The sequence below is a fragment of the Podarcis melisellensis genome, assembly GCF_964234715.1.
Source record: "Podarcis melisellensis genome assembly, chromosome: 3".
Taxonomy (NCBI): Eukaryota; Metazoa; Chordata; class Lepidosauria; order Squamata; family Lacertidae; genus Podarcis; species Podarcis melisellensis.
In genome coordinates this window covers 71,367,807-71,394,576 of record NC_138530.1, presented here as the reverse complement: position 1 = coordinate 71,394,576, position 26,770 = coordinate 71,367,807, and the positions used below count along the sequence as shown (strand labels likewise).

The window sequence follows — 26,770 nt, the reverse complement described above, 5'->3', positions numbered from 1 at the left end:
TAGTTAGTGAATCTTGAAAATTAATTCCATTTAAAGCTGGTCTATTTTCATTCTGTGAGAAATTGAACTTTGCTTCTGAGTCCTGTAGGGTGTTAGGATGCTATTAAAAATTGGAGATTGGATTCCTTGGTCTGTGGTTGGTTGTCTGGACCCCTTTGTAAGGATATACAAAACACACAAAGTCCTTCAGAAAAAAGGACCCTCCAGCAATTTCTCTGAAGTATAGAAATAAGTCACGTTTATTTTCAGAAATGGTGTGTGGTTAGCAATAGCTCTGTGTGGGATCACGTACCCCAGAGCTTATTACAATTTATAGCTTCCACTGTGAACAAATGCTGCCAGTAAATCTGTTCTCTGTGTTTAAGTCCAGAGCCCAAAACAGATATAAATATAATGTATTTATTCTTCGAAGATTCATAATTTTCATTTTCTTAGTTTTAGCTGTTTTATCAATTTCTATACTGCAAGCATTTTATAATCTACTGTCTTTATCTTGATTGACATAACTTGCTAACTACATGATCAGTTTTCTATCTGAAAACAGAATCCTGACTGAAATGTTTGTGGGTCTTTAGTACACAGAGTATAGCAGCAGCATGATTTTAACACCTAACAATTGAGACTGTAGTCCTATATATGCTTAAAGGTAAAGATAAAGGTACCCCTGACCATTAGGTCCAGTTGCGAACGACCCTGGGGTTGCGGCGCTCATCTCGCGCTATAGGCTGAGGAAGCCGGCGTTTGTCCACAGACAGCTTCTGGGTCATGTGGCCAGCATGACTAAGCCGCTTCTGGCAAACCAGAGCAACGCACAGAAACACCGTTTACCTTCCCGCAGGAGCAGTACCTATTTATCTTTGATGTGCTTTTGAACTGCTAGGTGGGCAGGAGCTGGACCGAACATCAGGAGCTCACCCAGTCAGGGATTTGAACCGCCAACCTTCTGATCAGCAAGCCCTAGGCTCTGTGGTTTAGATGCCTACCTAGAAGCAAATACAGTGGTACCTCGGGTTACAGATGCTTCAGGTTACAGACTCCGCTAACCCAGAAATAGTACCGCAGGTTAAGAACTTTGCTTCAGGTTGAGAACAAAAATCATGCGGCGGCAGTTGGAGGCTCCATTAGCTAAAGTGGTACCTCAGGTTAAGAACAGTTTCAGGTTAAGAATGGACCTCCAGAACGAATTAATAATAATAATTTTTATTTATACGCCGCCCTCCCCAACTATATATATATAGTTCTTAACCTGAGGTACCACTGTACTAAAAAGTACTTTTACACCAGAAGCCATCGCCGTGCAATTTCTGTTCTCATTCCAAAGCAAAGTACTATTTCTGAGTTAGTGGAGTCTGTAACCTGAAGTGTCTGTATCCCTGAACTCTGTGGGACTTAATTCTGGTAATATATTTAGTTTAGTTGTGAAGAAAATACACAATTAGTCCTCTTTGCACAGTTCCTATTTAGGTTGAAGGAAATTTGACCTCCTACTTATTGTAGGTACTATTTTGCAGTGCTGTCTATTAAGGTATGACTCATTCTAGAAAATAAAGTCCAAGCCAAATCTTGATGTACAGCCTTGAGTTTCTTAACCCATTCAAATGTCTATATACTGTATAGATAAACACTTACACATGAACTTTGAGAGAAAACTGGATTGGCCTATGTATGTTTGCTGTTTCACTTTACCTATTCAGGAATCAAGCTCTGTACTATCTGGTCAATTCATGCTAAATTATTCTTCCTTAGATGGATTATTTTTAATTTTAATTTCACTTCCTCTTAAATATGAAGGACAGCATGCTCCAATTCTATTTAACTTCAGATTTTCATGGACAAAAGTACAAAGATTTACAAAATGTTTAGGGGCATGCGTACCCCTGCGTACCCCCAGAAAAAAAGGCACTGGTACAATGCCTCCTTTTCATATTTAACCCTAAGATTTTGAATTCTCCTGGATTTTTTTTAAAGAGGATCTTACATTTTCTTGAGATTTAAACTTAAGTTTTTGACTTAACCTTTAAAAATCTCTGTTATTTTATGCAATGCATACCTTGCTAGTGTCCTGGAAAAACATGGGACATCCTATTTTTTCTGTGAGAGCACAGTGGCCATTGTGGGCACTGTGATCTTGCATGATGTCATGCTGAGATCTTGCCTCGAAAACGTGCTTTTTGGGGGGCTGCGAACTTGTGTGGTGCCCCAAAAGATGCATATTTGGGCTCCATGGTGTTGTGCGCATCACATGACTTGCCTGGGAGCCCAGATGGGAAGGCACGCATCCTGGTTTTGGGACTCAGCATGTTGCAGGGTATGTGCAATGAACAAAGCTTATTAAATTAATAAAAAGCAATGATGGACAAAAAACCTTTGATTTTTCCTGATGTCTAATTTTTATGTCACTATATAGCCTAAGCATAAGTTTAATGAACACTGAAATTAGAAAATATATTATTATGTAGCACATAGGTCTAAAGGCTTCACTGTGCCAGACTTCACCGAAGCTCAGCCCTGGACTGAGTGCCAAGATTCAACTCTAGAACATGGGAAGGCTGAATGCCACATTTGACTCTTTTGAGAAAGTGGGATATAAATTAAGCAAATAAAAAAGCAAAATGGAATTGCTTCTGAATAGATGTTGAATACATTCCCCCTAAAACTTCAGTGTTTTAGCAGAAAAGTCACAACTTCTAGAACATCATCGCAGAAAGTATCCTCTCCCCACATCTAAGAGTCAGTGTGGAGCAGATTTACTCTTAGAGAATGCAGACTGCCTTCACAATGCAATCTGTCACCTGCAGTGACTATTAAGTTTGCCTCACTTACAATGAATTGCCAATTGTCTAGACTTGGAAGTTATGGTTGTGGTCCATAATATACTGCAAATGAGATCTTCTCTCCATTAAATCAGTTTTCCATAAACGAACCTGTGAAAGGTCTGTCCGTGTGTTCAAAGCACATCTCCCATTTAATAAATGCCAACAGATCCTGTTATATTTCGGCAAAAATGGCACAATCTATTCTGGTAGCAGCCATGGCTTGAACTAAAAGTTATGAGATGCCGTACTGAGAGAGATGAATTCTCTAAAGAGCTGTGACAGAATATAATTATGGAAGCCTTTCTGAATTTGGCAGCACCTCTCGCTTTGGTGCGAAGCCATCATTTCCCCTTGCCATGTAGCTAAATTCTTGTGCTTGTTCTCACCAATGCTGAATTCATCACTGTGGCAAGGTTCTTTCACAAACTTCCATTTGCCCCTTTTGCCAGTTTCCAAGGATCTTATGGACAGAGGCAGCCTTTGTCAGTGTGGGGTTGCTTATGAAATGGGTGGTTTCATGCATCAGTGTGGGAGAATTCTCATCTATTCAAGGCCACGATGTGCCAGGTGCATCCACTTACCCAGCCTGGAGGAACTACTGCTGTCTCATCTGCTGCTGCCAAGAAAATTGTTTAGCCTTGTCTTGGGCCAAAAGGGTGGGGATTAGAAGAGCAAGGGAGAGCAAACTGTCTTTCTCACACACAAATGAGTGCACCAGCCTCTTAACTCCCAGTGGTTTTGTAACATTGATGGGATTAGTGCATTCGCCGCCGCCTCCTCCTCCTCCTCTTCTTCTTCCTCTTCCTCTTCTTCTCCTTCTCCACCTTTCACCAGCAGGTCCCAGGGCAGGTTACAACAGTTTAAAATTCAGAATTAAAATTTTAAAAAGCAGATTACAATCACAGGGATAGGGCTCTTAGATCTGGTGGAAAGGCCAGGGTGAAGAGGTGTGTCTCCAGCATTTGCCAGAAGCTTTGTAGTGAAGAAGCCAGACATGCTCACACCAATTAAAAGCCTGATACAAAGCAAACTTCTATGTACCGCCTTAGGACATGTGCAGAATGATAAAAGGAAACAAAAACTCAAATGCAGAATAGCAATTTTCTCTCTCTTTATTTTTCTGGGTCCACAATGCCTACATTTGTCTGCAAACAAAATTGCTGGACCAAGACGACATGCATGCCTGATGATCAAGAAAAGCCTGCCTATCCTACATTAGGGAGACATTGTTCAGAAATGGTGCATCCTTTTGTAAATATTGCCCATGTATTGGTGCCAAGGTTACTGTCAGTTCAGGTTATGTGTTGAAGAAATAAAAGCAACGCACGTGCTGCCTGAGGGAAACTTTTAACATGTGCCCCAGATTTAAAAAGGGAGTAATATCCTTTCAGCGATCCTTCTGTTCACTTCGGCCTAATATCCCTTAGTGCCGGATACCTTTCAATCGTCTTTTAGATTCGTTCCTTTTGCTGCTTTCTGTTGGGAAGTCAAATTTGTAGTGAAAAGGTGGCAACTGTAACCCGTGTAAATTTGCTACCCGCTCCAAGTCACAGAAATGCGACATTTCCTATATAGTCCCACCGACCACCCCTATCTGAGTTTTCATGGATAACTGGACATTTTATATTTATTATTTATTTAGATCCTCTGGCAGCTTTAAGACTGTCAAATTGAACACGCACATGAGAAAGTGGAAATTTAAAACAGGTCCCACATGAAGTATGTTTACAAACGGTGGGGGCGTTTAAGTTGTATTCAGAGTAGACCCCAACAACAACAACAACAACAACAACAACAACAACAACAACAACAACAACAACAAAAAATATGTTGCCCATCTTACTGTGCTATCCCAGTAAATATAATAAACAATTAAATTAGGTCCATTTTCAATGAGTCTACATACATACATACATAATTTCATTTGTTTGCCACCTTTCCATATTTAAAACCATGCTCAAGGCAGCTTACAACATGAAAAATATATAATTACAAACATAACAAAAGTAGTCATAAACAATAAATAAAACGTTAAAAAGTAAACAATCAAAACAATTTCCACATTAAAAACACAATTTCCGCATACATTTCCGCATAATAAATCTAAAATAAAGATAAAAAATATCAATAATAGCAGTAACAACACCCCTCCTTCACCCAAAAACCCCAACTTCCTTCTAATCAATACCCACTAGGCTCAGCTTTTGTAGCTGGAGTCAGTCAGGGCTCTGCCTTTCTAGGACAGGTGGAAAAAGAATGCAAGGCAGGGAGCAGGTCTTCCAGCACTCGCAGTCAATATGGTACTCTGAGTAAAACATAGCTGAACGCTACCCAGGGCATCTGAACATCTTTATTTCCCCATTTGTCATCCTTTGGTCAATGTCAGTGAATACTTGAGTCAATGTCACCACTACAAAATTAGTTACAATGGTGACTACGGAAAATTAATTGTTAAAATGCTCTGCCTTTTTTTAAAAAAAAGGCAAGCTAGGCAACAGTTATTCATTAAGTTATTAATTCCATTTCAACTGTGTTTGGTTCTCCCTCTTAGAAAGAAACTGAAACCCATTTGTTTCTGAAAGCTTTTAATGGTTGTTTGACTGACCATGTTGCCACCTCAGGCTTTAAAGCTTACTTTATTATATATGGCGTTGAATGGCTGCTTTTAATATAAATGGCTGTTTTGTTTTTTGTTTTTGTACACTGCACTGTGTGCAACTGCAGAGGAGTGAGATACAAGAAATATTACAATTACAGCAACTTCTTTCTTCCCAGTTTAAAGGGCAGGGGTGGAGGAGAGAAAGAAACATTGCCTGTGTGACTTGAAGATAGCAGTTACAAACGTAATCATACATAGGTTTCCTTAGATATTTCTGAACAAGATCAGGTTTTATTTTCCAGGCTAAAATATGATCAACTGGAATTTTGTCATCGGCCTTTAATGAGGACATCTAAAATACCACCAAATTTTGTCATGTTGTTTATGTATTTCTTTTGTAATAAACAGAAGTGTATTAATTGTCACTCCCATAATTTGCCAACTTTCCCCCTATAAATTTTTCAAATTTATAATCTGCCAATGTTTCTTTTAGAAACATTTCAGTTCTTCTGTTTCTTCATCTTCAAGGGTTGATTCAGTCGTCAGGTAGTGGTTCTGACTAGTACTCTGACCCTAAACATTTATATCTCTGTATTTTGTCAGGGATGTTAACTAGCTTTGCTAACAACCTGCTTTGTGTTCATTCTGAGCACCTAGGCTGATGTAGTAAAGCATAGCACTGGACTTTAGAACAAAAAAAGAGTTTCCGCATCAAATAACATTATGATAAAAATAACAATTCAACCTCTTTCTCCTGAGCCAAATCTGTGCTTCTCAGTTTTCTAAGCTTTTGCTCACTGTAGCATTAACAGGACGAGGGAAACCTTTCGGTTTTGTGTATAGTTACATCCATGACAGGGAATGGCAAAGTTCACCACTGGCTTCTAAGTGTTCACCAAAAGAAATATCGGATGGGAGGACTCCTGTGAAATAAAATATTTCACATTTTGTTTTTCTACTTAAATTTCCATTTTTATTCATATACATTATTGTATGCAAAAATCCCTTATTCCTCACTTCCCTTGTTTTCTCCTCTGTTTTTTTTTTTAACCAGCAAGTAGCGCAGTTTCAAACACTAGAAAATCATAAAACAACAATAATAATACATTGCTAACCATAAATCTTAAGAGCCAGGCCTTGATAGAATCTGCTTATTATGAATATTTCTGTTTTGGCTGAAATCTTTGAAGGGGCTGTATTTTGATTGATTTCTGTCAGAGAAGTGGAGAAAAAAATAACTCTTATACATTAAGATACTGAGATGTGTACCAACTAATATTATTGACAAGAAACGGAACAGACAAGGCATGGTGGCTTGCTAAGGCCCTCACCTGAATAACCATTATTTTTCTTACAGAAAAAAATATTATTTAAAAAAGGCTACTAGCCCTAACTTTAAAACAACCCGAACCCCAGAGTTAATACTTTGTGTGTTTCACCCAATACTTTGTGTGAAACAATGTCTCGTAAATAAATAAGCAAGCAAGCAAGCAAGCAAGCAAGCAAGCAAGCATGCTACGTGCACAGTGCTAGAATAAAATTGATGTATATAAAAAGAATGAACAAAGAATCTACACAAACAATGTTTCACCTGAACCATATTTTACCTATGGTAAGGAATGCCATTACTTTACGTTGGTCCACTGTTTCCTGACAGATCTCTCTCCGCCTGTGAAGAGTATGAAGAATATGGCACATCTGTACAACATAACGAATTATTTTCAAACAGATCAAAGCAGCACTTTGAATGAAGCCTGGATGCCAGTGTGAAGAAACCCAGCAACTCTTGTAGCATGCCATACATTTGGGAGTCAGGCTGATGCATTCTGCACTAGTTCCAGCCACCATGCAATCTTCAGCATAGACCCAAAAGCGGCACTCTCTTTCAGGGACCCTGGGGAAGCAAAGGTGGAGTGCTGTGCAAAAACATTCTGCAAAATGTGGCTTCTGTTGTTTGTTTTCCAGCAACTGGCTGCCATGAAGCACCTAATGTGACATTGATTCTGCTGAACCGTCTTGGTTAATGGATTATGTAACTGAATTCTCTGTCATTCCCCCCCCCATCACATACATTTAAACTGATGCCAGTATGACAGAATGAATACGACTGAACATAGGAATTTCATATTGATTCGAAATTGCTATAATTTATCAATCACTGGGTCATAACTTTATATATTTACCCCACTCTTTGGTAGACTTTGTTCCTATTTTGAGTTGCTTCTTTTTACAATCACAGATTGGTAAGTGTTTGTTAATCTGTGACATGAAAAACAAAACAAAATCTTGTGCTATCAGGTATCCCAAGCTGCGGGGGGCGGGGGGGCAGGGCAGGATCCTCACCTATCTACAATTCATGGGACAATTATAAGGAGAAAATGATCCTGGTGTGCTTTGTTATTTGCTGAAAAAATGCTTTAAGAACTTGTTCTTAATTTTTATAATTGTCACACCATTAACGAAACCTTAATTCGTATCAACCATATAAGGTTAAACTGAGTAATCAATCAAATCTGCATAAAAGTGAAGGGGAATAAAATGAGTTTTAAAATAGAGCATCATATATCTGTTATTTGCGGATTATGTATGTATGTATGTATGTATGTGCCACACAATAGATACCCGTGTGGAAAAAAACAGGGATGATCCTGCTGCCTGCAATTTTTACAAATACTTGGATTTAAAATATATAGTTTAATATATTTTAAAATGCATCTCCTGGTTTAATAAAGAGCAGCTCTTTAATCAAAAGGTTTTATATCCATGACTATAACCTAATTGACTCAAATGATACAGCCCTGTTTTTTATTTTGAATAGGATTTGCATTAGCAATGTAATGCAATTATCTTAGGATGTACCTTTACATTTTTGTAGATCAGATTTTTTAAAAAAGAAATGATTTGGTTTGGTTTGAGCAGAGTACTCTTTACAGCTTCCACAAAACTCACTGACAGTGTTAAAACAATAGTATAATTGAAGTGTCATCATTATGAAAATAGTTTTCTTTCAACTTCATTTGTTGTAGTACTAGTAAGATTACCACTCCTCAAGGTGGCTATAGTATATTAGCATTTTGTTATTCATTTAAATATATGCAAATTTAAAGTCACCCATTACCTAGTACTGGGTATTTGAAAAGCCCTCCCTCAAAAAAATATCGCTAAAAAAGATGAGTAAAGCAGGCCAAGACACTCTACATGTTACCAACCTATTAAAAAATTAAGTACCAGAAGAAATATTAAATATGAAACATTGTGTCTTGGCCTGGTATATTTCCAAGAGAGAAATCAATATACCTTTATTTAATATGCAAATTTCAATCTCTTGAAGGCTCCCCATATGCTTTATTATGCCAGCTGAATATAACTATCCTAAAGTGCAAGATGCCGAAGCAAAATGAGCTCGTTGAAGATATCCCCCTACAAAAAAACAATTACCATCAATTATCTTGACTCTGCCATCCAATAACTATTGCACTTCATAGAAAAATGTACGGTTTAAAACAAGCTATGATGGAGGCATTGTTAAGTCTCTGGAAAGGCTCTGAAGAATAACGGACCATGCTAATAATATTGGGTGGGATCTAAAACAATTAGAAGTTCTGCATTCCAAATGGGACTTTATTTTTTTTTGGGGGGGGGTCTAATAATTTCTAGTTCATCTTCAAGTCCATTCTTTTGCATGTATTTTTTTTTTACACACATTTATACTTTTTAATCGTTCATGGATTTTAAACAATTCACATTCCTCCCTCTCTCTCTCTGTATGTGTGTGTATGTTTCAATGCTTTCTTAGTGTTCTAAAGTATATTTTATACTTCAGCATTGCATCTTGTAACATAGTGAATGGTGAAAAATATTGCCGACGATCATTTGGATGAACACAAGATGAAATGAACTAGTCAGTTTTATAAAAGGATGAACTGCATCTGGAACTTGTTCCTTTTTTTGGATATCATAACACAACCCCTTTTAAAATGAATTTCCCAAGCTCTGTTCTATGTATCTAAATTCATAGGCACACCCAAAGTAGGTCTTTGAAGACACGGGCAATTATGCTTTTGCTAAGTAAGTTTGCCCATCCTTCCAGCTACATTCCAGCCCTTCTGACACCACAAGACAGGAGTGAGGAATCTGTGGCTCTCCAGGTGTTTGACTCCCAACAGCCCTAGTCAGCATGGACAATGCAAACCCTCCAACATTCCTCAGATGAAAATAAGGACATTTCTTACTCCTCCCCAACTGACCCTCCTCAACACCCCCCCCATTTTTTTGTTCCCCTCCCTGCAGAACATTTCTTATCAGAAGAAGGGTGGGTGCCATTACCAATGGGACACAGCCCACACACCCTCCACTGTCCTGAGAAAACTCCTTAATCCCGCTTTTATTCTTTGGTAGGGTTACAAAAAGAAAAACATACACCAACAAATAAATTTTAGAAAAGAGGATTAGATGTGGATGCACAAAGCATTCTTTAATTAAAAACCAAGACTCTACCTCTCCTTTGTTCCCACCAAGGGTGGCCCTGCCCTCTGCCTGCCTCTCAGAGTCAGTGGGGCTGGGCCTCAGTGGCAACAGCCTCTTCTCCTCCTCATCCGCTCTCCAGCAGCCACTACAAGCTGCCCAAGGGAGGAGGCCAGCGGCAGTACAGTGGTACCTTGGGTTAAGTACTTAATTTGTTCCTGCAGTCTGTTCTTAACCTGAAACTGTTCTTGACCTGAAGCACCACTTTAGCTAATGGGGGCCTCCCGCTGCTGCCGCGCCGCCGGAGCCCAATTTCTGTTTTTATCCTGAAGCAAAGTTCTTAACCTGAAGCACTATTTCTGGGTTAGCGGAGTGTGTAATCTGAAGCATATGTAACCTGAAGCGTATGTAACCCGAGGTACCACTGTAGTCCTGGAGAGGCAGTGGGATGCTCCCTCACCACCACCTCTGCTTGGGACAAGCCCCAGCTCACCCTCTTCTCCAAGCTCAGCAGCAGCAGCAGTGGCAAGGGAAATAGGGACAGTTCGAGATGAAATCAGAAGCCGGGATGGCTTTCTTAATTCCAGAGTTCCCTCTGGAAAATCGGGACGCTAGAAGGGTACGGACAACGTTCAGGGATTATGGGAATTGCAGCCTATCAACTTCTGAAGGTCCATAGATTCCCCATTGCTGCACTATAACCTAGTTATCTTGGTGGGTGTTTTAATTAACGGTAACCTTAATATACCAGAAGGACAGCTGCAGCCAAGTATGTAGAGAAGGACTGAATTCAACAGCAATGCACAACAATGTTTATTACAGCATTATATTTAGAGGTTGTTACTGTATGAATTAGCACACTTCAAAATAGATTCAAATGCTTTGCTGCAAATATAAATACTACTGTAAACAAAACAGAAAAAAGCTATAAAAAAATTCATGGTAAATGATATTTTTTTAAACAACCCTGATAGCAACAACAACCAGAAACTGTAGTGGGGGAAAAGCTAGGCTTATGTAAGTGTGGAGTTATCTAAACTGTCACTGTAGGAGTTGAGGGCAGAGAAATAATGAAATATACACACATGCTGGATGAAGTTTTGCTGCAATTAGGTTGCCAGATCAAAATTTAAAAGCATAGCAGACTGCCAAGCTGAAGTCTCTGTGAAGTTCTATGAAGCTGGAAGATTTTAAAGTAAGGAGGGATGATCATTGCATTTATGGAGCTGTGCTGTTCTGGAATAAGGAAAGTCCTTTAAGTAAGAGACATCTGGCAACCTTAAATTACATGATATGTATGGAGACCTGACCTTGCTTCAACTTTCTAGCGGGCAAGGAGGCGATTTTTCTATATTTATCTGATGACGTTTGAGTCAGCTTGGGCGGACTTCAGTAAGAAAAAATGTTTAAAAGCACTTCAAAAAGATAAGATCAATAGTTATTTTTAAGCATTATTTTCCTGTTTTTGCTGGCCAAAACTTCCAGAGTTGCAGAGGATGATCATTTATTTTTTATTTTACTTTTTTAAAAAATAAATTATTGTTCAATCAAAACTTCATCCTCAGCTGCTAAAATACATGGCTATCACCACTTCTGAAACTGTACTATGAGCATTCTTAAAAGCAATAAATTAAACTAATATTACTATTCAATTTATTTTAGCCTATCTGTAAGCATATTTTATCTGCTTCCATTATTTTGCCTGTAATTTGTCATTACTAAAGAGTGTAATCCACATTGCATTTTAAATTATAGAAAAGCTCCACTTACATTTAATAGATTTGGATGGCACCTGGCATTTTTGCATCAGATTAGTCATTGTTTTTCCTTGCAATCAGAATTTCCTTGTACTTGAAATATATTTGGATTGTGTCCATCCTATTAACACACAGTTAAATCTGGGGACTCACTTGAAAGCTCCACATTTCCGGTGCTAATCATGATGCTGATGCAGAGCGATAAGTACCTATCTTAAAATACCTGATTTTTAAAGGAATCCTCAAATCAGGGCGAATAGCATGAATCCATTAGTTGGCATGGGCAGTTGATCAATGAATTAATCACAGCTTTAGCAGATGGATTTCTGTTTCAGTTGCAATCAGAGATGTAACCCTTGCAGTGGTGACACAAGTTTGATTTCCCAAACAGTGACATTATAGAGTATACTTAGGAGAAGCTAGTATATTTATAAAATAACTGCAAAACATCATTTGCTTTGAGACATAGTACTAACTGATCTATATATTTATTTACATTAACTATTAAAACAAAGTAACTGCTTGACCGAACACTTTTAATACATTTTCATTTCAAAAGCAGAGAATCATAGTCTGAATCAACTACCTTTCAACGGATACCTCAGGATACTCTTGCACTGCGATCGTACCAGCACTGTATAACGATGAAGTGCAGTGATGTCTATTTTAGCCATATCGGAGGGGGAGTATGTTGCCGAGTAAGATGCTTCGTATTTTGCTGCTGCATTCTGCAGAGCAAATCAATTTTTAGCTGTCCAAAACGTTTATTTCTGAAGAATTGGGAAATAAGCATATGGCAAAAGTGACCATAGCAAAAGATGACTCGTTTAATCACCTCTTCGTTACAAATATCCAGAATTCATCTCTTGAATCCCGTCAATATGAAGTCTAACTCCTCAAGAACATAAGATTCATCTTCCAGATATTCAACCTAAGGTGGTGTAAAATGTAAAACAAAACAAAACAAAACAAAAACCCCGTAAAGAAACAAAAACATGTATTTCAGGACTCTATAAGCCTTCTCCTGTGCAGTATATCAGAGCTACTAATATTTACTACCACTGTTAAATTCAACAGTGGTTTACAAACAGTACTTGCTCCATCGTATTTAGCTGTATTTAGTGCAGCAAAATCTGTCACTTCAGAATTTGCCGGTATTGATTTATTTAGACTGTAACCTTGGGCGCAGGGACATAATCTTTTAATATGTGTTTAATTAATTATTATATATATTACTCATGTCCCAAATATATCTGTATTTACTCTGACATATATCCCATTGAGTTCCGTAGGAATTGGGAAAAATCGTATCCACAATTACCTAGGAGTAAGCCTTACTGAATATAGTGTTGTCTACTTCCAAGTTAACATGCATACAGTTGCACTGTGTGTTTAAAATTGCAACCAAAGGTGAATAAAATAGTCAAGAGAGCTAGAGGACTTGTTTTTAGAAAGCATCAGATGTTTTATGGTGCACCTTTACACTCTATAAAACAATCCCAACAAAAATGTCTTCGAAGCAATGGAAACTTGTGTCAAGCAGCATATATTGCATTTAGATTGCATCCATCACATTATGAATTGGTATCTCCTCACTTGTATATAGTATAGACTGTACAAATTAATCTAAGAATTAAGGAGTGCTCCTTTATGAATCAAGAAAATCCTAAAATACTTAAATTATTCTGTTTGTATTCAGAGGTTTTAGAAGTCAAGCTGATGAGCAAGAATATAGTTAACCATCCACCTTCCAATCTATTTACTTTTAATGTAAAAGGTCTGCCTTTTATATCTGGTTTATCCATGGTTCAGTTGTACCGAAGCAACTGTCTGGCTCGGAGCAGCAGTCTAAATGTTCTGCTTTCTTTCTGCCTTCAGTTAAGTGATTGAGAAGTAGTGAGAAGTGGAATGATTTATCCAGACTTTTAAGTGACTTTTAAGATTTACATTTTTCACTAAGGCCTCTGTGGCCATAACAGGATACATATACTATTTCAAGAGTATTGAATTCTCCTCCATATCTAATTTTTGTGGCTCTATCAATTGCATCTATACTGCAAAAGGAATTCCCTGTGAAAGCCTCATAAACTCCAGCAAAACTGAGTACATATGGATCCTGCTCCACTTTATCACACTGCAATTGTCAAAAGCCTCATTTTTACTGTGTGCCATTTTGCTACAGAAACCTTCGGCTCTGGGAATGGTGGAATCTTATTTTCAAGGTGTATCTTATATATAGGAAATGTTGGTCCTAAGCAGGTTTTATTTCTATCCAACTGTAATGGGATTTGGGGAACTACTCCAGGGTATCATGACTGCAATACAGTATTTGTTCAGCTAATGTTGTTCAAGGGTGCTAGGAATATTAACACGGAAATAGTCTACATCATACAGAATCCTTGACATTTTAAAGGTAAAAGCATAGTCAGTTGAACAATGAGACTAAATAATTGACAATCAATATTTTTTTTTTAAAAAAATGATTTAATATTTAAGTTTATATTCCAGTTTTTAATTAATGCACTAATCCTAAATATCTTCCCACCACTGTCTATTAAGTCACCTCTCTTCCCTCTTTCGAATCTGTCAGCACTACCCAACTTTTCTACAGATATTTTACTAGCACACTCTGTCCTCAGGGCTCCTCCAGACATCCTGTTTATTGAGCATTCACCCACATTTGCTTACACAAAGCTTACATGGAGGTTAAATTCTGTCTGGTCTTTATTGAGAATTTGTTCTATTTGTTTGCAAGGAGGTTCTATGACAATGAGAATTCATCCTGAATACATCCCAATTTGCTTGTGCATCTTCCTGCTAATCATTCATTCACCCCACACTTTGTAGTTTCATTTCCCCATCACTTTCTTAACTGCAAAAACCAGGTTTTTTTAAAGTGAATTTGTTGCAGCAGAGCCCTTTCACCTACTTTAGCTGTGCAAACCTAGATTTCGTGTTCACTTCAATACCTCCCTTGAAATACAGATAGTCTGGAGATGCTGCTATTCTTTTGCCTGCAGTCATCACTATTTTATCCTTCCTACTTTTCCTTATCAAGTCCTGCCCTTTCCGTTTCCCTCTGTCCTATCTGTAAAAGTCTTCTTAACAGACAGTGCAATGGTGCACTGATTCTACTAAACAAATGCTAAATAGCAGCAGTAATAATGATAGTGCCAGCACCAGCACACTTATCCAAACGTTGCCATTTATACACCCATTGGACTAGCACTCTAATTAAGGAGGCAGCACAGAGGGGCACCCTTCCGGGCCTTTCTTATACTATTCACGGCCTACGTGAAGCAGAAGACTCATGTGTCTAAATAACGGTTTTAATAGCTCTTCCTTTATAAAAACAGGGTGGCTAATAAAGCAAAAACCATGCCATCAAAGTAGAGATCTGTGAATGCAGCACCTGCCTCCCTTGTTACATTATATGCATGATGGAAGAGAGAAACTTCTCTTCCAGCTCATAAAATGGAGCACAGGTCAGGTGAGTGCATAAACCAGGCCACAGCCTATGGGGTAAGAACTGTAGCTCATTGGTAGAGCATTTGCCTGAAACTCTGGTGCACTTCTGTTGGTCAGTGCAGACAATGAGGAGGTAGATGGAGCGTTGAGCCAACTCAATATAAGTTAGTTTCTTGCATTGGTTGTATAATTACCGTATTTTTCGCTCTATAGGACGCACCTAACCATATGATGCACCTTGTTTTAGAGGGGGAGAACAAGAAAAAAAAATTCTCTCCCTCTTTGCGCAGCACCCCTTCAGCAAAGCGGCAGCCCCTTCCATTTCTCCTCCCGCTTGGCTGAAGGGGTGCTGCACAGAGAGGGAAAGCTGCGCTGTGCCTCTCCAGCGAAGCAAAGCCAGGAGAGTGAGAGGGATCGGTACGCACCGACCCCTCTCGCTCTCCAGGCTTCAGTGAAAGCAACGCGAAGCCTCCGGAGCGAGGCGGGAGCGCTCCCACTGCGCTTCAGAGGCTTTGCGTTGCTATTGCTGAAGCCATGGAGCCTGCATTCGCTCCATAAGATGCACACACATTTCCCCTTAATTTTTGGAGGGGGAAAAGTGCGTCTTATAGAGCGAAAAATATGGTAAATGAGAATAGCAAAATCATCACCATTTGTGAGGTATTCTTAGGCAATAATTCAAACACAGCCTTTCCCCGCAAACTGGCGTCAGAATATTATAGGACTATAATAATAATAGCAAATAATAATACTTTTATTATTATTTATACCCTGCCCATCTTGCTGGGTTGCCCCAGCCACTCTGGGCAGCTTCTAACACATATGAAAACATAATAAAACATCAAACATTAACAACCTCATGATACAGGGCTGCCTTTTCTTCCTTATGTGAAATCTCAGCTTATCATGGCCACCGAACTGGGGCAAGAAAAAGGGCAGGGTCTTTTGATTTGCTGCATCAGCAAGTGAAAGATTAAGACAAGATGGATGAAACGCTGGGCTTGCGCAGTAGCCCTAATTTGGGTATGGTATTGGCCTTTCAGGACATTACTGCCAGAAATGCTGATAACCAGATAATAGAAGGTTTGGGTAACAGAAATGAGGTTTGGATCATGGAAGTCCCAGTAGTAATGAGTTCCGATATAAAAACTAAACTGACGCATTAGTTGCTGGTGCTGAAAATTTATTTTGCAGAACAACTGGGCTATTTCCATCTATAATGTTTTTAATTAATTCAGTCCTGATCAGTGAATAAATTAAACCAAGACTCACAACAACCCTTCTGAAGTCACATTTAATCTTCACTCGTTTCTGGAAACTGTAAATGGGTTACAATGCTACACAAGTTTCTCCTTGTATGTTTAATGAGCATAGGTCCTCCTTGATCCCCTTCTCTCCAAGCACGTACATGCATGCACATCACCAGTATAATTTCCATGCACAAGTTCTGAACACTGTGAATGAGAAGTCCAGCATCTTTTTAGTGAAAGCGGACTGCCACCTATAGGTGTAAGTTAGGCTTAGCAAATAGGCTCTTTTTTGGGTAACAGGCCCTTTATATATATATACTATGATAAATTCAACTTAAAATTGTTATAATAGGATGACACAATCCTAATATGAATGTAGTTGCATAGTATTGTTTTATATGCATTCTGCTCTTCTATCCATTAAAAAAAACCTAAACCCTTTAGGAAATTATTTCTACCTGCAAGATGGGTAGAAAAGCAAAAAAAGGGTTAAAAAGAAATGTGGTATGTTCATTTTAAGAAGCAAAGCAATGTTTTAGTTTCATTATCTAGGCAGACCATTGATAGTAGACAACCTGTTATTTTGATAAAAAGAGTGTTGTAAAAATTGATACAATATTGCTTTATAGCATACCTATCTGTCTATATTGTTGCCTATTTATCACTTACATAACCATAATTTTAGGCATGCATTGTATTTCCATTAAATCTGATATGTGTCCAATGTATCGCAACAAGGTTTATTAAAGATAAACAGCTACATTCCTTTATTTTGTTCTTCATTAAATCTTGGGGCAAGGGTGGGATGAAACACTTGTAATGCAAGTCTTGGTTATGTAAGACTCAAGTATCACATAATCAGTCTCATCAGCATACACCTTGAAAATGGAAATAGAAATTACAATTCCAGATATAGAACATTTTAGATGATTACTCTTATATTTTGCAGGTCGACATTTTCTAAATCACTTGGATAGATCTTGGAACAGTTAAAAGGTAAATAGAAATCCTTTTTATTTTTACTGTGCAGCCAATGACCTGGTCTATGCTACATGTATTAACATGGACGCTACTGGAGAATTTCTGAAAATTAAAATCATATAGCAAAGGTTGCTATAAATGCTTTGATAGTGTATTTGGTTTTGTGTTGCTCTTTTTTTAAAAAAGGATGCATTAAGCTTGATGCATTGAAAAAGAGTTAACAGTAACATTTTCAACTCTCTTACTTAAGAGTAAATGTTGCTGATGGCATCTGACTCAGAATTACTGGGGAGGGGAGAGAGGGAATTAAAAGAAGTGCAGCTTTTATAAAGTTCTAAGATTGCTGAATGACTATTTAATTTTTTTAAAAAAATAGTCTTAGCTATTGGTGTATTGAAAAGGCCCGTTTTAAAATGTCCTGCTTTCTGGGTTTCCTAGTTTACCCTTTTTTCGAAACGTGGTACCTAGAACAATTGGCGTCTTTGTGTGATGTATATATCCTTCCTTATTTATATCAAATTATTTAAAAATTATTTTATGCTATAACTTGTACAAGCTTGTAAGTAAATGATCTGTGCTGCAGGATTTGGACGTTGTGTGTTAAACGACTGTCCAAAAAAGGAGTACAGCAGTATCCATTTGTGTTAGTTTTTTCCTCCACTCAATTCGTGGTTGCTGCAATACATTATAATAATAATTTGTACAACATTTCCCAATTACAAGTTCAGCAGACATATTTTTGTTTGGATCTGGCCCACCATCTTGACACTTTGGATAGCAGGATTTACTTTAAAGATTATTTTACTTTGTAAAGTACAGTGTTAACTTTAGAGGAGAAGTGGCCAAAAGTATGAAAACCCACATCCTTGAGCATTATAATTCTTATTTGTTTTCTAATCTATATAGCAAATGGCCTTCTTGGTAAAACCCTTGGTAAAACAACTGCCAACACTTCCACAAAATATAGAATACATTTGTCATAGTCCAAACCAAAATCAATACATAATACAGTAAGAGTCCACAATTTTCTGGAAAGGGACAAGATATTTTAAACATCCCCTCAAATACTGGATGAAATAAGGGGTAAAAACTCACTGTAGTACTTACAAAAGAACCTAAAAATGAATGTAAAATTATGCTCTGCAATAATGTGCTTTTATGAAATACTTTTCTATTTAATGTAGAAAGAGAATGGATACGTGGGAGACATATAGGGTGGGCGGAGAGCACAAGTAGAATTTGGCCTTATGTCATTCCCATGTTATATAATTAGAAAGCCAACTTTAGAGCCTTCATCCTGAAGGATAATTCAAGCAGAAAAGCGGGGGGTGGGGGGGGGGAAGGGCAAGGGTGCTATATAAAATTTGGAAAGCGATGACCAAGAACATAGTTATATGATATATCAATGGGTGATTGTCTTGCATGGAGAATTTAAAAAGGAAATATTAAGTAATCTTTCAAACTGCTGTTTATCTTTTTTATGTCAATTTCATATTTTAATGAAAGAATAGAGGCAATTTCCTCCTTTTTTATGAAATGTGAAAACGCCAGATCATAGAATTTGCAAGGCAACTTTTTAAGTTGTATAGAATTCTGCTAATAGTTTACAACTATTTTACTATATTACTATATAACTATATTACAAAGAAATATAAAGAACAAGTGTTACTATACAGGTAATAAATCTGTTAGTACAGGGGTCAGCAACCTTTTTCAGCTGTTCACCGTCCCTCAGACCATGTGGTGGGCCGGACTATATTTTTTGGGGGGGAAATGCACGAATTTCTATGCCCCACAAATAACCCAGAGATGCATTTTAAATAAAAGGACACATTCTACTCATGTAAAAACACGCTGATTCCCAGACTGTGCACGGGTTGGATTGAGAAGGCAATTGGGCCACATCCGGCCCCCGGGCCTTAGTTTGCCTACCCCTGTGTTAGTATATGTAAGAGAGTTCAGGTGTCTCAAGATAAATAAAGTGTAAGTATCCTGTAGTAACATTTGCACTTCTATGCTAACATCCGATTGTCATCAACTAGACATGATAATGCCTATTACGGGACCAAGAGTTTTAAAGCCTTCAAATATCACATAATTCATCGGACAAACATCTAACCAGCAGTCCAGCACAGTAAAATGTTTAACCAAATTAGCAACCCATAAATAACACATCTTAGCTTAATATTCAGTTTATCTCTCTATGTTCATTGGAACTATTAATTGCACAAATGTGTGCTCCCATGAAAAATGTTGCAAGGGTGAATTGCACCATAAATAAGTTTTGAGAGGATCTTTTATATCATGTGGTGGGGGACGGAGACGGGACAACAGCATGTTTTCTCCGTAAAGTCCAGATCTCAAATGTATTATGTAATTCATTGAGGGCCTAATGTTTCATTTGTTCAATTACAAAAGAAAACTACTGTATGGAGAATTTAGCTAAAAATCAAACAATAGCTACAAAAGAAGTTAGTTGCATCACCAAAACGACAACTGGTGGTCTATGAATTGATATAGAGACTGATCAGAGACATTTAAGAGGGAATGCAATCACAGACTTGATTATAATACATAATATGTACGTCTATATTACTGGTATCAGGACTTGGGATTCCTCAAGTCGGGATGCCTGTATCTCTAGCTAAGACTAAATTTTATTTTATTATTGCAGAGAAGGAAATGTCCTCCTATAGCCAATAAATGTATGGATTACAAAGTTTCACTGAAGAGTTGCAAGGAAAGTAATTAGACTTGTAAGAATTCTGTAAGATGGGGAAAGGGGAAAGGAGCTCTCTTATCATGGTATACTCGCTGTTCTAATAGGGCACCATTAGCTGTTACATAATCACAACTATTTCTTCCTCTTAGCCTATGTTTATGCCCGGCATTTAAGGTCCAGTATAATTAAATTAAAATGTCTTTGACTAGAAAAAAAATGAATGGTGTACTTTTTTGTTTCAGCTCTATACACTATGAAACAGAAGCCTGATACTTGCTTCGACAAATGTTCATGATCTTTTTAAAAAATTCCTACCAGAGGTAGAGACCTTTACTGACGTAAGATTGGGATCTGTCTGAATGGGGGATGTGTTTTTTAAACTGGCTAAAATTACTGGAAGCGTTTCTGAAAATAAAGAGAAAAAATTACAGTGCTCATCTGCCCTAATATTTTCACACGCAGCATAGACTGGTTTGCAGTGTCAGTAACATGCATCTGATCTGCGTCACCTGCTTTGCCATCTGAAAATCAGTCTTGGTGCAGAATTGCTGTGGCCTCCCATTGGTGTAAACTCATCTATTTGAAGAGGCAACATTATTCCATCCTGCAGCTTTTCATTGTTACAGTTGTGTGCCACAACAATGTAATTTATCCATATGGGCTACCACTTGAAGTGTACCACTTTCCATCTAATGCCCACCTAATGCCCAGCTTTTAGGGGCACAGTCCCATACTAAAGATTTATTGGACGAGGAGATAAAAGATTTGATGGGAGCTCTATATGCTGGCAGAACACCAGATATGCTGCTGCCGTGGGAGATACATTGGCACAATTGTTCAGATACATTGGTGGAATGGCCAAAACCAGAGGAAGATCATGTTTATGCTCCATTCTAGACTCTCCCAGACTATGCACACTCCGGTCAATGGTGCAACTTTACACCATCCCTAAATCAGGTGCAGTATTTTTTTCATCACACACATTTTATGCTCATAAGGGGGAATTCTGGTAGCAGGAAACTATGAAGAAAGAACACTTTGAACCCTGAGCCTGCAACACATCTGGGAATTGGAGCACATCGCTAACGCTTCTCTAGAATTCCAGACACAAATATCCAACACCAAACTCTACTCCACTCCAATATCCGGAGATGCCAGGACAGAGCACCCACACAGGGTACTCCCGCTCCCATGCCTCCCGAGTCCCTATGGGAATATGGGTATTGTCTGAACTATACTGCTCCTACCTTGCAGCAATTAGGAGCAGGATCGCGCGCACACAGGCAAGGCCCTTATCCCACAGCCATGCAAGCTCTCTGCCGTCAAAGACCAGGTACTCCAACTGTTGCCCCTACTCATGAGCATTTTTACCTTGCATTCTCACAGATGGATGAATGCGGCAGAAAAAGCTGTCCCCATTCTCGCAAGAGTTCCACAACAACCCCCAAAGGGGAAGGAGTATGTCTACTCACAGTCAGTGTAGTCTCTCTTCCCCCACAGGGTGGACAGCTAACGGTGGCAGAGCACTCAGGTAGCATTACTCTCTCTTCTCTTTCAATCCCCCCCACACTGTGTGTTCAGTATATTGCTTGTTATTTGCTGTGGTGGTGTTCCAAGAGCACTATAGCCATGTCGGTCATTTTCACATTTTCTACTTGTACGTTCTTTCCCCTCTCCTCCAGGTTGAACACACACTAGATATGGTGTCTGAGCGTAAGTGTTCAGAACAGGGCCTTGTCAGTGGTGGCACTACAGTTTTGGAATCAGCTTCCTAGTTGTATCTCTGTATCTCTCTCAGATATCACAGAGGTTTTCTTTTTATAGGCTTTTAAATTCAACAATTTAATTGCTAAAGACAACTTCTATCCATTTTTGGGTGTTGTTTGTCCTTGTTTTATTCCTATTTTGTTTTTATGCTCTTAGTGTTTTACTTTTAAAAATGCTTTAGCTGTTTTGGTGGTATAAAAATGTAAAGCAAATAAACAATTTGCTTTGGAGAATCCTGTGCATTTAGACAGAAGTATAACGAAGTACTGAGTTAGCATACCAGATCCAAGAAATTAAAGCCACCAGAAAGTGCCTTTGTTGTACAAGAATCATATTGATTGGATATCATGGTGCATCACAATTGTTTCCACATTTCCATTTCCTTGAATTTCTGTTTCTTGCTTATCCTTTCTTCCAATATCCAAATTTAGACAACAGTCCCCACAATTATATGTAACAATACAGAAAACACAGAAAGTATTGACTGTTGCTTGCAGATGTGGGGATCATGCCTCATTTAATGTTTATAATGCACACTCTACTTGTGCCAAAATTCAAGGTAGTTACACATTTTATGGAAAAATGAGTAGGACAACTAAGAAGAATGGAAATTTAAGCTTCACTAACTCATTTCCTAGGAGAGGCCATTGTCTCAGAAAAAAGGTATAAGTAAGTTCGACAAAAAATCTCATTCCCTGAAAGGCATAATATCAGAAAGAATACAGTTGTGCGGTAAGTAATCTGAATCAACATTGCATGCACGCACACAGTAATGTACAGTGCAGAAAGGGCCCTAGTGACATCACTGTTTGCCACCAAGTGTGGTTTGGGCTCAGTGTATGTTGATAATTAATGCCTATTTGTAGCACATGAGAGAGGAGAATCGTCCCATTGCTTTCATGGGAATTTTTAAATCTGCATTTGTTGACTAGTGGAGAAAGATGATGAAGTGAACATGCACTTCATATTTCATCTTGCAAAGTACACGATTCAAAAAAAGAAACAGCCCTTCAGTGCCTCTGATTTTTAATTAAAAAGTCAAGATGCTACCAAAAAATAATATAAAATTAAATATAAAAACTTCTCTCCAGGAAAACAGGAAAAAAATAGCCTGTGGTTCACTTATGCCTATGATTAAATATAGAGAAATGGCAGTTTCTTAGAATGGAAGGCCAGCTAGCCAGACAGCGCAGCTTTTCCACAGAATGTTGGGATGGGAAAATGCAGAATGTGTTTATTTGAAAGAGTCTTTGACTCGTCTTAATTTTGACCGCCATTCAAGGTCTGTGCAGCTGAATTGTCATTCATTGGGGATATGTGCAACTGGACCCAATATGTTTATGATCTTGTGGCACTATTTAAAAAAATAATAATCCCAACATACCATCTGCACCCAAATACTTGAGGCAGAAATTATTATAAGTAGTTGTACTTTTTAGATTGGTTTATATGACATGGGACAGAATGGATCGATTTGCCTCAGGCAAGAAATCAACACTAGAAGTGAAGAATTTTATTTACAAATAGCTACCCAAATATGTCCTTAAACACACTGCATTAGCCCACCTCCTGTTTGGGTCTTTAAGACTTCCCATGCATTCCCCATCTCTGCTCCCCTTACTGAATTGGATCCTAAATACATGACTACTTCTTCCACATTGTCATCTCCCAGACTCATCAATAGTATGTTGTGAGGTCTTCTCTACTGCAGTGTTAGAACTTGAAAGTCATTTCTTGCAAGGTTAGGTTAAGTTAGGTTTATTACACTGATATCTCACCAAATGTGATAAAAGCACTAGGAAACATTTAAGGACTTCTTAATGTTATTTAGGCTGGCTTTTGGTGGCAGAAGTTAGGCTAGATAGGATTTAGTTTTTATTATGATCCATCCACTGCATTGGCTTCAGCTATATTATATGTTGTTTAATGTTAATGTATTATTACCCATCTGGTGCCTTTGTTCAAATAAAATATGTATCGGAAGTAATTAGGCCGGCCCCGCGCTTCATTGTGCTGCTGCTGCTTCTCTTTCCAAAATCACTGGTATAAGAGTGCAATAAGCACAGGTGAAGGATAGATATAATGTGGATCATCTAGAAGTGGACTACCCAGCAAAGTGCAAGAGGCCACAACTCTGACCAGTTGTCCAAGGTAGTAAACGTTGCCCGTGGCTGCAATGCTTTCAGTATGAAAAAGCAACAACATCGATTAGAAAAATGTGAGACTGTCAGCTCACTCCCAAGTTGGAACTTGTCCCTTCAGAAATGTGGTTAGGAGTGTAGTGTGATTGTCTTTTTATATTTCCATATGAAGCCCTAAATCTAAAACGTACAAGTTTCTGCATTGGACCGTAAGTTTTGTGTTAATGTTTCTAGTACTTATGCAGACCCATAAATCCTAGAAACATCATTACTGCCATCAGTTGATTTGTTTTAATGTTTGTTTTATTTAGAGAATTTATTAACGAGGAAGTGAGAGCATTATCCAGAGCTGGGTTTATGGTGAGCTGCTGTAAGTATAACCCTATGACCTTGATTCAGCCCTCTGTGGAATCAAAAGATTAGAGGGCCACCATTGCCATTCACAGTATGAGGAGGAGGAGGAGGAGGAAGAATAATGAAAAATATCTTATTTCTAACAGGACCTCTGAACGGTCTGGCTGTTGTATGAGATTCTGGGTTTCTGATGTTCCACGCTGGTTTTGTTCCGCTTCATTACCAAGCAGATTTGTAATCTGAGAGTCATTATCCCGAGTTGAAACTAGGAAGGATTCCAACTACCTGTTTCCTTGTTAAAACATCCTAGGGAAAAAACATATTTAGGGGTATCTTGGATTCGACGTTCAATTTAGAAAAACACTTCAAGAAAAATAAAATTTAAGTGGAAAATGATAATTAAACAGAAATGTTTTTAAGCAGTAATATTATCCTTTGCTGGCAAATGCCACTTTCTTTCACATCTGGAAACATGTCTTGGTCATCAAATGAAGCAAGCTAGATTGCCTAACTGCTGTTGCTCTGCCCCTGCTTTTTAAGGGGTTTGTCTCTCAGTCTAGAAAAGCATACCTCTTCCACATCACTCAGTCAGTCAACTATTATCACATAATGCAACAGTCTCAAAGCCCCACATGAGTACCACAGCTTTACCATGTTCACTTAATTCTGAAAGTTGTGTGTGGCAACCAAACAGCCAGCTGTTAGTGGTTATCTAGTCATATTACACTATTCAGGTTTTAAATATATTTTAACATTCTGTTTGGGAAACATTTATTTTGTCTTGTTTTGAGGAGAGGCCCAGAATTGATGAAATGAAGCCAATAAAAGACAATAAAACAGAAGTAAACATAAGCTTCTCTCTGCCGTTACATACTCAACTAGTTTGCTTGCAGTGCTATATACATGCACTTTTCATTTATAAGCTCTAAATCATCCTCCCAGTTTCTTCTTTTCTGCTTTCTCTAAAATAGTCCACCTATGTTAGGTTTGGATGAAAATTTTGTAAAAGAGGCTTATTTATCTGCTTTGGCTCAATGGACAGGTACATTCATTTTGGCTGTGCCAAACTGTAACCCAGAAAGCACTGCTTACTATTCTGGATTTTTTAAAAAACTGCTCCACACTGGCTTTTCCTGAAGCTTCTCTTATGTATAAAAACCCTGTCACGGATTTGCAAGCAGCAATAGCAGCAGCCTGCAAGTTTTTCAGCATCTCTGAACAAGCTAGTACCCTTTTCCCTTTCCTTATTTTGTAAAAAGACCCCAAAGATTTGATAGGACATTAACAGTAAATCTAACCCATCTTTCCCTCCTTGCTCTCAATCCCCAGCTCCACTTTATTTTCCCAACACACAAAGAAACACACACAGGCACAAGTATCCATGTAAACAATGTATTTACCTTTCTTTTCTTTTCTCTCTCTCTCTCTCTCTCTCTTTTTTTTTTTTTTTGCTGCTGCTTCTTCTTTGCATAACATTCATTTTGGGTTACTATTAAATCTCAGCCGTCTGCTGAACGCACAAGCAATCTAAAGATGGTTTTGTTTTGCTTTTCCAAGCCCTTCCAAGAAAATTAAAATGGAATAAGGAGGGTAGGGAAGAGACAGCACAAGAGGAGCTACATTCGGCATGAGATTTATGCTACATTTCACTGCCCCGAGGATCCTTAAAAGGGGGTGGGGGCACACACACACCAGAAAGCAAGGGAGAAAACTGTACTTACATTACTGCACACTCCTGCAAATCTCCTCCACCTTCCCCTCCCCTTTACAACCTGATAGTACTACACATCGCATTCCTAGTGAGCTCCGTTCTCTGGATACCGAATTAGAACCCCGAGCAAAGGATCAACCACTTATCTCTTTAATCTACGATTTAAAGTACATTAAGATCAGAGCGAAAATAAAATCACTGACATGGCATGAGAATATTATAACACACATGACAGACCTTTCATGCCTCTATGTATTTCCCTCCCTTAGTGACAGACGTTTCATTGGCTTCTCGCCGCGGCACGAGCCCTGCCGCTATTGGCTGGCGAGGTCGGGCTTATCCCTGTTGGTAGGCAGAGGCTGGCTGCCGGACTGGCCAATCGTATGTTTTGTTTCCAGGAGAAACATGGCATGTATAGCTATTTAAATCCTACTACACGGTGATGTAAGCGAGGGGGCTGTTGTAAAAAAAAAGAGAAGAAGAAGAAAAAGGGGGGGGGAGAAGAAAAGAGGTTAGTAATAAGGCAAACTGAAAGGAAAATCTTGTCAAGCTGAATTATGTACAGTGCATGAGCTAAATCCAACTGGAGACAAATATAAGTGACCCACCACACCTGCACATTGAACCAATATGTTAAAACCCTCTTCTGCAAAGAAATCTGCACAAACACATATGGCCCCTCTATCCCTAATGCTGAGGTAATTTAGAGACACTGTTTTTGTCTCTTGACATAAATCTTT

At 38.4% G+C, this 26,770-nt stretch overlaps 1 protein-coding gene and 1 long non-coding RNA gene across 4 annotated transcripts in view; one reads left to right on the top strand and one right to left on the bottom strand.

Moving 5' to 3' along the window:
• Positions 1–26,770, top strand: part of LOC309366309 (uncharacterized protein) — a 54,284-nt gene that overhangs the window by 9,249 nt on the left and 18,265 nt on the right. The window contains exons 3-5 of the mRNA XM_081904764.1: positions 17,304–17,350; positions 20,010–20,079; positions 24,277–24,335. Of these exons, the coding sequence (XP_081760890.1) occupies positions 20,039–20,079; positions 24,277–24,335 (100 nt within the window). The 5' untranslated portion in view covers positions 17,304–17,350; positions 20,010–20,038. The remainder of the gene's footprint in view (positions 1–17,303; positions 17,351–20,009; positions 20,080–24,276; positions 24,336–26,770) is intronic.
• Positions 4,625–26,321, bottom strand: LOC309366310. Of its 3 annotated transcripts, none has more exons than XR_014166633.1 (5): positions 26,268–26,321; positions 12,472–12,567; positions 12,223–12,364; positions 7,023–7,084; positions 4,625–6,626 (listed from the first exon to the last, which is right to left on the bottom strand). It is a non-coding gene; the product is annotated as an uncharacterized lncRNA (long non-coding RNA). The 3 variants fall into 3 exon arrangements; XR_014166634.1 differs by lacking the exon at positions 26,268–26,321 and adding an exon at positions 26,041–26,261; XR_014166635.1 differs by lacking the exon at positions 26,268–26,321 and adding an exon at positions 26,041–26,261 and having other exon boundaries at positions 12,237–12,364.